Here is a 12,218-nt window from a genome sequence, read left to right as displayed (position 1 = left end):
TTTGTGCCTGAAAATGATAGCCTTGCTCTGAATTATACATTGTACATGTATATAAGTTTGTTGTGTCCGATCTTATAGCGGTTTTATGTGAAGTATTTGTACATGTACATCATTAATCTGAGAGTATTCTTATAAATTCTTGCATTAAAAATTTATAAGTTTACTGTATACATTTGCAGATTTGAAGTCCAAAATAAAAGTTTTTAGAAATATATGGATTGTTATCTTTAGTTATATCACTTTATGGTTAATCTATTTGTTTTAATAACCTTTTGCCACTTTTTGTAAGCTCCTTATTTATTTGGTAACATGTTATTCTTATAATGTAATGTCGAGAATACTGGGTAAAATAGCCGGTCAATACTGGGTAAAGTAGCCGGTCAATACTGGGTCATATAGCCGATCAATACTGGGTCATATAGCCGGTCAATACTAGGTAAAGTAGCCGGTCAATACTGGGTCATATAGCCGGTCAATACTGGGTCATATAGCCGGTCAATACTAGGTCATAGCCGGTCAATACTAGGTCATATAGCCGGTCAATAATAGGTCATATAGCCAGTCAATACTAGGTCATATAGCCGGTCAATACTGGGTCATATAGCCGGTCAATACTGGGTCATATAGTATTTCACATACAGCACAAACAGAAATGTATTTCCTTATTTCAGGCTATCACAATTGATAATCATGTAACATTTTTCCATTGATGACAATTTTTGAAAATGGAGATCAATCGCAAACCATTATGGATCTCAGTTGTTTTTTTTTATAACACTTCTTGTATACATGAATCAGATATTTGTCATATTGACTATAAATCAAAACGGGTGTTACTCGGATATATTTGTGTCGATAGCAATTACTGGTAATTGATACAAGTAAAGGAAAAAAGAAGTAGAAATGGTGTAAGACAGGATTCTGATGTGATAATTAAGTTATACATCAATGTCTACAGACTGAAATCACACCTGTTAACTAAATTATTCAAATCTATATTACTTTGACACATAGACAATGATTTACAACACGAGACTATAAACACATGTATAAGTTACTTACATACTAGTATATTTCTTCTGAAAAAAAATAAATGTATAGTATTTGATATATACAAGAATTTTGAGAAAACGTTTACTACAAGACTATTAGAATAAAAAAAAATCCCCAAAGTTAGATAGGCATGTTTTTGCTGCACAACGTTTTCAAAAATAAAATTAAATTGCTCATCAAACTTTAATAACAGCCATTACAAACATTTTAGCATCACATTAAAAATGTAAAAATAAAATTGATGTAACTTAAAATTATTTTTAAACGATATCTAACAGCCAATCATACAGATGGAAGGCTTTTAAAGTCAATGATTAGTTATGAGGAATTTATTAAAACCATTTGAGCCGCGTCACGACAAAACCAACATACTGCGTTTGCGACCAGCATGGATCCAGACCATGAGACGTGGATTCACTTTCACGAGTCCACAGCGAAAGATATATAACAAAATATGGGCAACCAAAGGACGTCAAAGACCTTGTATAGCAGAACTGTATGTAATTTTCTTTACCAATCAAAGTCCTGCTATTCACATTGCCGTACCAAAGTGTAAATCTGTAAATGCCAAGCTTTACAGGGGCAAGGCCCTTCATAAATTAAAGAAATATTTCAAAAACCGTCGACCAGCAACTGGTCTCCGTGGTGTCAAGTTGCTGCATGCATGATTATGCTTCGTCACACAAAGCGGCCTTTCAAGAGAATATCTGAAACAGGAATAGGTTATTGAGCACCCTCACCCTCCTTATCCGCCAGATCTTGTCCCTTGTGACTTTTTTCCTATTTCCGATCCTCAAAAAACACCTTGCTGTAAGAAAATATCAAACGTGAAAAAATCTCGGTTCGGTTATTTTCCAGTGTCTCAACAGTATACCTCGAAAAGATTATGAAAACGCAATTAAAAATTGGATTAAAAGACTAAAACTTTGTCTATCACATGTAGGTGAGTATTTTGAATGATTGAGATAATTATTTTGGCACTATTTGTTAAGCACTTCTGAAAATTGACCCAGATACGTTCATATTTGAACACCCGTGGTATATTCTATTATTGAAAATATATCACGTCAAAAGAGGCGCATTTCTTAGTTACAAGAGAGCATCCGATACTATATAGATTGATAAATGTATGTGTTTAGGACGTGTACAAAATGCACATGGATACACAATACATATATACATTCAAGAAATAAAATGAAAGACCACGTTCAAAACATCAAACTCGTCATATTGTTATTATTGTGTTGTCAACTTTAATTGATTACTATGAGAAAAAGTGCATATTAACTGGGACAGATATAACGTATAAACTGTTGTGTTGTGTTGCGTTGTGTTGTGATGAATAACTTGATATGTCTATATCTGATTTGTTTAAAGTCATATAAATTAATGTATAAAATTTAAAACAATGAGAAACATTAAATTCGTTCCCAGCTCTTTATCTTGTTTGTTTATATATTTTATAACATTACTGACCTCAAATGACGCAATTAATGAGCATTTTATTTTTATCTATTATCCACCTGTAAAATTCCGTTTGCTGATAAAATTGATTTATTCTTTTATTTCCTCCAGTTGTGAAGAACAGGACATACAAAATACTTATAAACATACAACATATATATACAACATGTAACATGTACATGTACAATCATTTCTTATCGGTATAGAGATTATCAACACATTTTAATGTATAGTGAAAAGGAAAAAAAACATTATATAGAATAATACAATAAATATTACAATACTGTAAGCTTATGTGATGTTTTGATTTAAGGTATGTCCAAAAAAGAAGAAAGAAAAACAACCCAAAACAACTAAACAGTTATTTAAGACAAGAAATAAACGATGGATATTATTACTGTATCAACGGCACAAAACCGCTGCTGTTATAAGTCATTGCCACTTATAATGCTTAATTAAATATTGAATACCCAAACAGCGAAACACAATTACTAATATAGATATTTAAAAAAAAGGATAAACACACGCACACACACACACACACAAGACGTATTTAAGATCTGGTTAAGATCTGGTTTATAGAATTACATGTATACAATTTTTCTCCTATACGGCAGGATTATGAGAATTAGATTGTGAATTTGAATAAAGATAAAGCATGCAAACAGATGATATTTGATTGATCGGGAAATTATAGAAAATTGTGATAGCTTAATTGATATATCTCATTGTTCACATAGCAAAAATGTTATCTGATCAAGTTTAAAAAGTATAACATGCAATAGATTAGTGGTTATTGAGTTAGTGAAGATAACTGATTTATTATATTTAAACTACAGTTGTTCGATTCTATAGCTGTTCCAATTTTGCTTTTATCAAAAACGTCAATAAACTACATGTAATGTTTATAAGTAAGCATGAAAACATAGAAATGTGAAGTTTATATTAACCCTAACACTATTTCCAATTTTCTGAAGCAAAAGTTCTCAAAGTTGCACACCTAGGTTTGTATCATTAATTGTCATAAGACGTCTTATATATTAGCTTGAAAAATAGTACCACGAGCTGTACGAGATTACATTGCAGTTTTGTAAAGGTGCTTTTAAATATAAAATGTGTATGATATCCAAAAGAACATACATGTAATTATTAAGGTTAACAATCCATGTCAGACGTCAATTATCATTTATTACAATAGTGTAATACACTGTCATATGTACCCTTAGTCATATCAAGAAAGTAAATGGTGAGTTTTCCTGTTTATTTTTGTTCAATGTCAACATTCTAAAAATGTATTTCGGATTCATCAAACAAACGCATAAAAATACAATGCCTTTTAGGCATTTAGTTCATCTGAACACGTATATGGCTGTGATCTAGACTACATGTAAAATTAATACAGTATCTATTAATATTCTGGTACTACAAGACAATAATATATAAGTTATATAAAAATTCCTATAGCATTGGTTGTTAACAATGGTCCAGTACGAGACCGCCCACAGGTGAAATCTAAATTATCTTAATATGCATGCATATCAGAGATGGACGAGCAGACTGACTGACTTTTTACAAAATGATGCAGAAAATGTGTATGTTTTAGCCTCTACCTTGTCCACAATTCCATTGGTTTCCGGTAAAGTTTTGTTATTGTCAAGATTTTGAGATAATTTACAAATATTTTGATTTGATGGTGTTTTTAGATGAAAAATCTCATGACAACTTAATAAAGTTATTGATATCCTTGTGTCTGAAAACAATATCTGTATATTGTCAATAATGAATATAATTTTAGGACATGAAACTGTACATTTCGCCCCAGTAAATTTTCGAACTTTTTCTTGTCCTTATGGAAATTGAAAAATAAATCTCTATCTACCTTCCTCTTATGGAAATTGAAAAATAAATTTCTATCTACCTTCCTCCAATGTCAAACCCCTCGCGGGGACGTAGACATGACTATAGACTAGTCACTTCAGAGAAAGCTATGAGATACAAAGGAATCCAGGAATCAGTCCCTATCTCTTATTGAACAGTGTTGAATATACCCCTTGGTTTACACAGGGTCTTTCAAATAGAATGGACAGGAGACAGACAAATTTTAAGAAAAATGCTGTCTCGATTGGGTTATCTACCGACCGTGATATTGCATAGCACATATCACCATTCAAAAATCAAATTATAAGATAATGTTCTGTAAAATCAATGAAAAAAATACTAAAAACTAACTCTGACTACATTATATTATCAGTTTTTGCTTTAAAAGTAACAATTTTATAGTTTTGCGATGAAATTAGAAATTTTTCGTTCCCGGTGTCAAGGTAAAAATCTACTGTTCATATTTGAAAAAAGGTCTGAGTTTCATGAGCGTTTTTTAAATTTATGCATTGTTCAATGACAAAATAGAAATTGATTTTACAGAGAAAAGTTGTCATTAAATCGTATTATGTAAAATATTATAATATTTCACAATGTTATTTGCAAATATTTGATGTTTGATTTGGTGCATTTTCAAAATGGCGCCGATTATCGGCAAATATTCTGACCAAACAATCTATGTTTTTTATAACAAAGATGGCTTTAAAAAACATCATTTCCTGAAATATTTATTCTTTTTTCAAAAGTTTAAAGATTTTTAAATAACATCATGTCATAAAAAATTTCATTTTTGCTCTTGTATTTAATATTCGCCCTTTTCTTGAACATCACATAATTTGCTTATAGCAAACTATATTGATTTTTACCGAGACATGTTTAATTGTAGCGAGAAGGGTTTACATAGCGTGTTTCTAGATCATTCTATTTGAAAGACCCTGGTTTACATGCCCAGTGTATAGCACTGTAACATTCTAAGATTACCTGGATTTCTTACCAGTACACCTCTAGTTAGGTGGGAAACAATGAAAGTGTCTCTGAAAAATCCCAAGGGTGTTACCCAGAATCGAACCCGGGACCTCAGGAGTGACAGCTAGTGGTCTAACCAAGTGAGCTATCGCGCCACCTTTAAATTTCTATGTAACTAATCGAAACAGTAGATTAGTATTCTTATATTTTTTGTAATTTTCTATGGCAATTGGAATTTACCACCATGTTTGTCTTTTTGATTGTTCAATGTTGCACTTTCAGACAGAGATTTTTTTTCTGTTGTAAACATTTGCTAAAGAGAGAAATGTTGGCAAAACCAACTGGTTTAAGATTTTAGTCCTTTTGTATTTTAATGGTCATCTCAAGTCTTGATGTTATGGAAGTTCATAAATGAATTTTCTTATAACAACAGCATTAATATATGATTTAAATACTACCCTCAGTCCATAAATTTACAGACTTTCCATAAATATCATGAAATCCTAGACCTGATAAGACCACTTATCCATTTGGTATGGTAGTTGTCCCTTTATATTATGTCCCAGGATTTTTATATGCCTGAAAGGGCATATTATGTTATACCCCCTGGCGTCCATCTGTCTGTCTGTCTGTCCGTCCGTCCGTTAGCAATTTGGTTTCCGGAGCATAACTTAAGTTCCATTTGGCCCACAATGTTCAAACTTCATAGGATGATTGTCCATATTGGGTAAAAGACTCCTAATGATTTTGGGGTCAAAAGGTCAAAGGTCAAGGTCACTATGACCTTAAAACTGAAAACAGTTTCCGGAGCATAACTTAAGTTCCATTCGACCCACAATGTTCAAACTTCATAGGATGATTGTCCATATTAGGTTGAAGACCCCTATTGTATTTGGGGTCACAAGGTCAAAGGTCAAGGTTACTATTACCTTGATACTGAAAACAGTTTCCGGAGCATAACTTAAGTTCCAATTGACCCACAATGTTCAAACTTCATAGGATGATTGTCCATAGAAGGTAGAAGACCTCTATTGATTTTGGGGTCACAAGGTCAAGGTCACTATGACCTTAAAACTGAAAACAGTTTCCGGAGCACAACTTAAGTTCCATTTGACCCACAATGTTCAAACTTCATAGGATGATTGTTCATATTGGGTAGAAGACCCCTATTGATTTTGGGGTCACAAGGTCAAAGGTCAAGGTCACTATTACCTTGATACTGAAAACAGTTTTGGGAGCATAACTTAAGTTCCAATTGACCCACATTATTCAAACTTTATAGGATGATTATCCATATTGGGTAGAAGACCCCTATTGATTTTGGGGTCATAAGGTCAAAGGTCAAGGTCACTATTACCTTGATACTGGAAACAGTTTCCGGAGCACAACTTAAGTTCCATTTGACCCACAATGTTCAAACTTCATAGGATGATTGTTCATATTGGGTAGAAGACCCCTATTGATTTTGGCGTCACAAGGTCAAAGGTCAAGGTCACTATAACCTTGACACTGAAAACAGTTTCCAGGTGGCCCACAATATTTCAACTTCATAGGATGATTATCCATATTGGGTAGAAGACCCCTATTGATTTTGGGGTCGCAATGTCAAAGGTCAAGGTCATTATTGCCTTGACACCGAAAACAGTTTCCGGAGCATAACTTAAGTTCCATTTGGCCCACAGTGTTCAAACTTCATAGGATGATTGTCCATATTGGGTAGAAGACCCCTATTGATTTTGGGGTCAAAAGGTCAAGGGTCAAGGTCACTTTATCCTTAAAACTGAAAACAGTTTCTGGAGCATAACTTAAGTTCCATTTGGCCCACAATATTCAAACTTCTTAGGATGATTGTCCATATTGGGCAAAAGACCCCTATTGATTTTGGGGTCACTAGGGTAAAGGTCAAGGTCACTATTACCTTAAAACTGAAAACAGTTTCCGGAGCATAACTTAAGTTCCATTTGACCCACAATATACAAACTTCATAGGATGATTGGGCAAAAGACCTCTATTGATTTTGGGGTCACAAGGTCAAAGTCACTTTTACCTTAATACTGAAAACAGTTTCTAGAGCATAATTAAAGTTCGAATTGGCCCACAATATTCAAACTTCTTAGGATGATTGTCCATATAAGGTAGAAGACCCCTATTGATTTTGGGGTCACAAGGTCAAAGGTTAAGGTCATTATTAATAACTTAAGTATTAATCAACCAACAGCTGTAAACTTTTATAGGATGAACAGCGAATTCCCATGTCTTATAAATGCTTCATCCTTACTAAAAAAAAAACACTTTCGGGCATATAATGCTCCGCCTAGCGGTGCTCTTATTTGAATTGTCAAGATGTGTGCTTCATTTGATTACACAAACTTAAACATGCCATGTTGTATTATTTTCAGGTTGATGCTATGGGCTATTCACAAAGGGACAATCCTTAACTCTTTGTTTCTAAATGAGTTATTAAAAGGACCACATTTTGTAGTGATAATAAATTATTGAACTTGAAGAGCAAAATTTGTAGCTTGTAATAAAATCAGAAATCAAACAAACTGAAAATGACATAAGTTCATGTGAATCATTTTTGAATATTGAAGGACAAAAATAAACTGGTAAATGAGACATGTTCATTATAAATGAGACGTTAATTTAGACAGTGCAATGTTTACAATGATACTAAGGTCAGCACGAGTTCTCCTACTGCTGACCTTAGTTCTGCAGATTCTGCCAGCCTCGTGTGATTCCCAGGATGACATTCATTATGTGCCTGTATCATGTAATTCTTCAAAACCAAGTTCAAGAGTAAAGATGGAGTTTTCATCAGAGGTGATCGATCATGGTAAGTACTTCAGTTTTTTTAGCCCCGTAGATTGTCAGGAATTTTTTTCTGTCTGTCTGTGAGTCTGTCTGTCTGTGAGTCTGTCTGTCTGTCTGTCTGTCTGTGACTCTGTCTGTCTGTGACTCTGTCTGTCTGTGACTCTGTCTGTTTGTTACAATACTTTAACCTCGACAGTAAAACAGAAGTCCTTTTACCTACAGCCACCAAACTTCACAGCCTCACAGGTGCATGCAACTTTACGAAGACTTCCTGCCAGACCAACTTCAAAGGTCAAGGTCACTGTATGGGAATGGCATTTATACAAACTTAGCACTTGTTTTAATTAGGAAAAAGTATTTGTTTCTTTAGATACTAAATTCTAGATGAATTAAAAGGAATTTATAACATAATACTTCATATTAAAACAGGAGTTGTTTTCAGTATAAATATACTTTTCTGTATCTATAAAATTCTTTTTGTATATTTGTGTACTTATGAAAATAAATGATTCAAAGGTATAAAATAATAACACAAGAGTTGTTATAAAAAGATTGATGTTTGTTAGATTAATACAAAAGATTCACAATATAATGTAACAATTTATTTTCAGATTTATAGGAATTGAATATTACATGTAATTGATTTATCATCAGTTGAAGAAGAAATGGTTATGAGTAATCTTTGTGGTATCTTGCATTATAATTTTATACAAGATTTGAACTGTGAGTTGTGGTAATATTTGGTGTCTACAGTGTTTATGTATAATGTTTATCTTGATCAACCTAAATGAACTTTAAAATTTGATTTTCTAATAATTTCTTGACTTTGCTTGATTTACCTCCCTTTGCATTTCAGAGTATATAGTATCATTCAATGGATATTATAAGAAAGAGACAAGGAAGAGGTACCTGCATGCAGCATTACATGATTCAGATACAACAATGTGGTCAGTTGTTGACCGAGATAATCCTGCCTTTGATTATCCTAGTGACTTTGACCTTGTTAAAGTAAGTTTATAATTTAAAGATTAAAATAATAAATTTTGAATTTGTGTACATTGCTATAAAGTTGATTGTACTTGCACCATAGTTATAGTTAGTTAATCAGGACTTATTTAGGAAAAGGACCTCCACCCTACCCCACATCCACCTCCACATGTCTCTACTTGACTATCAATATTAGATGTTGATTATATTAGGTGTTTCAATACAGTTGTTTTTTTGTCATTGTAAAGTGAAAGACTGAAGAATGGATAATGTCTGGTTTACGTTACACTTGATTCTCTTATCCACTAATTTACGTGGTCATTGAATAAATGAACAAAATAAATTTTACTTTATTTCACAGTGTATGCCTTATTAAAATTTCAGTTATTTTCATTTTTGAAAGTATATCCAGGATATTTTTACCAAAATTACCAATAGCTGCCAAAAAAACTGTTTTAACTCTGTTTTTTTTTTAAACAACAACCGCTAAGACTTTAATTAAAATACATGATATAAGTCACAAATGATATAAATAGCCAAGTTGTCATAGTAAGATAAGTACTGGTAATGTAAATTAAAATGAAACATTAATACAATCTGTTTGAACACCAAGATGACTCAGCTTGATTTGTGGCAAATATGGAGAAAAAAAAACACAACCAGTACTGATTTGAGCTGTCTAGCAACCTGACCCATAAAACCAAGAAGATTTAATAGTACATTATTCATCATATGTTACGAAATAACAGTTAACCATGGTTATGATATGTTTTGTTTTTAAACAGTTTAAAGATCAACAAGCCAGTGGTATTGAATCATTGAAACATCATCCTGTTATAAAAGCTGTCACACCACACAAAAAGGTCATAAGGTCACTCAAGTTTATTAAAGGTTTGTTTAATATATTATCTATTTCATTTGTTTTTAGCTCGACTATTCGAAGAATATGAGAGCTATTGTAGTCGCCCCGGCGTCGGTGTCGGCGTCAGCGTCCGCGTCGGCGTCTGCGTTGGTTAAAGTTTTTTGTAAAGTCAAATATCTCAATTATTGCTTGAGATATTCAATTGAAACTTAAAATACTTATTTATAGTTAGTGATGTTCCGATTGTCGCAAGTCGCCGATAATCAGTTACTGTTATGTAAAACGACAATAATCGATTCACAAAAATTTGTTCCGCGACGTCGTCGAAAATGTTTAAAGTATCAAAGGGAATAAATTCTGACGGTAATTTTCTTTTAGGAACATCTCGCCGATCGCAAAAAAATCACTCAGAGACATCTTAGAGTTGAACAGGATCAATAAATGATGTAAACAATAGTAATATAATGTGATATGAATGGTATTATTTGACATCCATTGAAAAATAAAATCTATTTCGTAAAATTATGACTATATAAGGTTAAAACTGTGTTGAAAAGTGCTAAATGAAGTTCGTGTTACTAAATATAATCAAGTGCCTTGGTAAGAAATGTTACTTTCCTATTTCTTTTAACGCGACTTTATTCGAAAGTTATCGATTATGTCCCATCCGACTGAACCGATGATCGATTGGGACAAATTTCATCCGATTTCCATCACTATTTATAGTAACAAGGTACATCAGATTGACAAGTTGGATAACTCTACCTACAATATTGACAGAATTATGCCCCTTTTTAACTTAGAAATTTTAGTTTAAGTTTTTTGTAAAGTCAAATATCTCAATTATTGTTTGAGATATTCAATTGAAACTTACAATACTTATTTATAGTAACAAGGTACATCAGATTGACAAGTTGGATAACTCTACCTACAATATTGACAGAATTATGCCCCTTTTTAACTTAGAAATTTTGGTTAAAGTTTTTTGTAAAGTCAAATATCTCAATTATTGCTTGAGATATTCAATAGAAACTTACAATACTTATTTATAGTAACAAGGTACATCAGATTGACAAGTTGGATAACACTGCCTACAATATTGACAGAATTATGCCCCTTTGAAACTTAGAAATTTTGGTTAAAGTTTTTTTGTAAAGTCAAATATCTCAAATATTGCTTGAGATATTCAATTGAAATTTACAATACTTTTTTATAGTAACAATGTACATCATTTTGCAAAATTGCATAACTCTGTCTGCAATATTTGCAGAATTATTTGCCCCTTTGAAACTTAGAAATTTTGGTTAAAGTTCCATAACTCTATCTTGCATTAAGGCTGATTCATATCCCCTTTTCTACTTAGTCTCTTGGTTAATGTTTACATGCAAGTTTTACATATCTCAATAACTATTAAAGATATTTATTTAAAACTTCACATATGCAATTAGGGTCAGAATTGTAGGTCACTGACAAAGATCCATAATTCTATCTTGCATTTAGGCTGATTTTTCTTCCCTTTTTCAACTTAGAAATTCATGGTAAAGTTTTGCTTGTAAGCTGTTATCTCCATAACTACTGAAGGGTTTGTGCCTTTTTTGGGACAATTTTATGCATTCATAATAATAAAGCAGTGATTTACTTGATAAAACATCTTAATAACAAGCCTTTGTACCTTTTCTGTCAATTTTATGTATTCATAGGTAATTAGTATTATTATACTCAATAAAACACCCTTGTGACATTACCTTCCAAATAGTCAAGCCAATACTGTATAATTAGACTCTCTCTAAGGCCTATAACATGAATTTATAAAAAAAAATTAGCCCTTTTGTGAACTTAGAAAATTTAACATTATCAAGGCTCTTTAACTATCAAGCACTTAGAATAGTCGAGCGTGCTGTCCTACCGACAGCTCTTGTTCTAGTAATATTCTGTCTTTCTTTTGATGTATTGTAGCTGTATTAGATATAAATTAATTGATTTAATAATGATCTGCAAATATGACAACATTTGACTTGACATACATGTATTTAAATTTGCTCTTTTGATCATTTTAATGTCACCTTCTGGTCAAGTGTCTTATAGTCATATGAACAGCTTCCTAAAACACTTAAAATACTGCAGTCCATCTTTAAAGCTGTACAAACTGGTTTCTTACAAATTTTCTCACAGATAAGTAATTATTTCCAGTAAA

General features: G+C 32.3%; 1 protein-coding gene across 1 annotated transcript in view; it reads left to right on the top strand.

Annotated features, from left to right (window-relative positions):
• Positions 1-7,760: 7,760 nt before the first annotated feature.
• LOC132717740 (membrane-bound transcription factor site-1 protease-like) overlaps positions 7,761-12,218 on the top strand; it is a 28,842-nt gene continuing 24,384 nt past the window's right edge. Inside the window, exons 1-3 of the mRNA XM_060701294.1 lie at positions 7,761-8,197; positions 9,032-9,183; positions 9,948-10,053. Of these exons, the coding sequence (XP_060557277.1) occupies positions 8,020-8,197; positions 9,032-9,183; positions 9,948-10,053 (436 nt within the window). The 5' untranslated portion in view covers positions 7,761-8,019. The remainder of the gene's footprint in view (positions 8,198-9,031; positions 9,184-9,947; positions 10,054-12,218) is intronic.

This window comes from Ruditapes philippinarum, unplaced genomic scaffold (genome assembly GCF_026571515.1).
Source record: "Ruditapes philippinarum isolate M1 unplaced genomic scaffold, ASM2657151v2 ctg2682_1_1_1_1, whole genome shotgun sequence".
NCBI classification, from domain to species: domain Eukaryota; kingdom Metazoa; phylum Mollusca; class Bivalvia; order Venerida; family Veneridae; genus Ruditapes; species Ruditapes philippinarum.
This window is presented reverse-complemented; position numbering and strand designations above follow the sequence as displayed.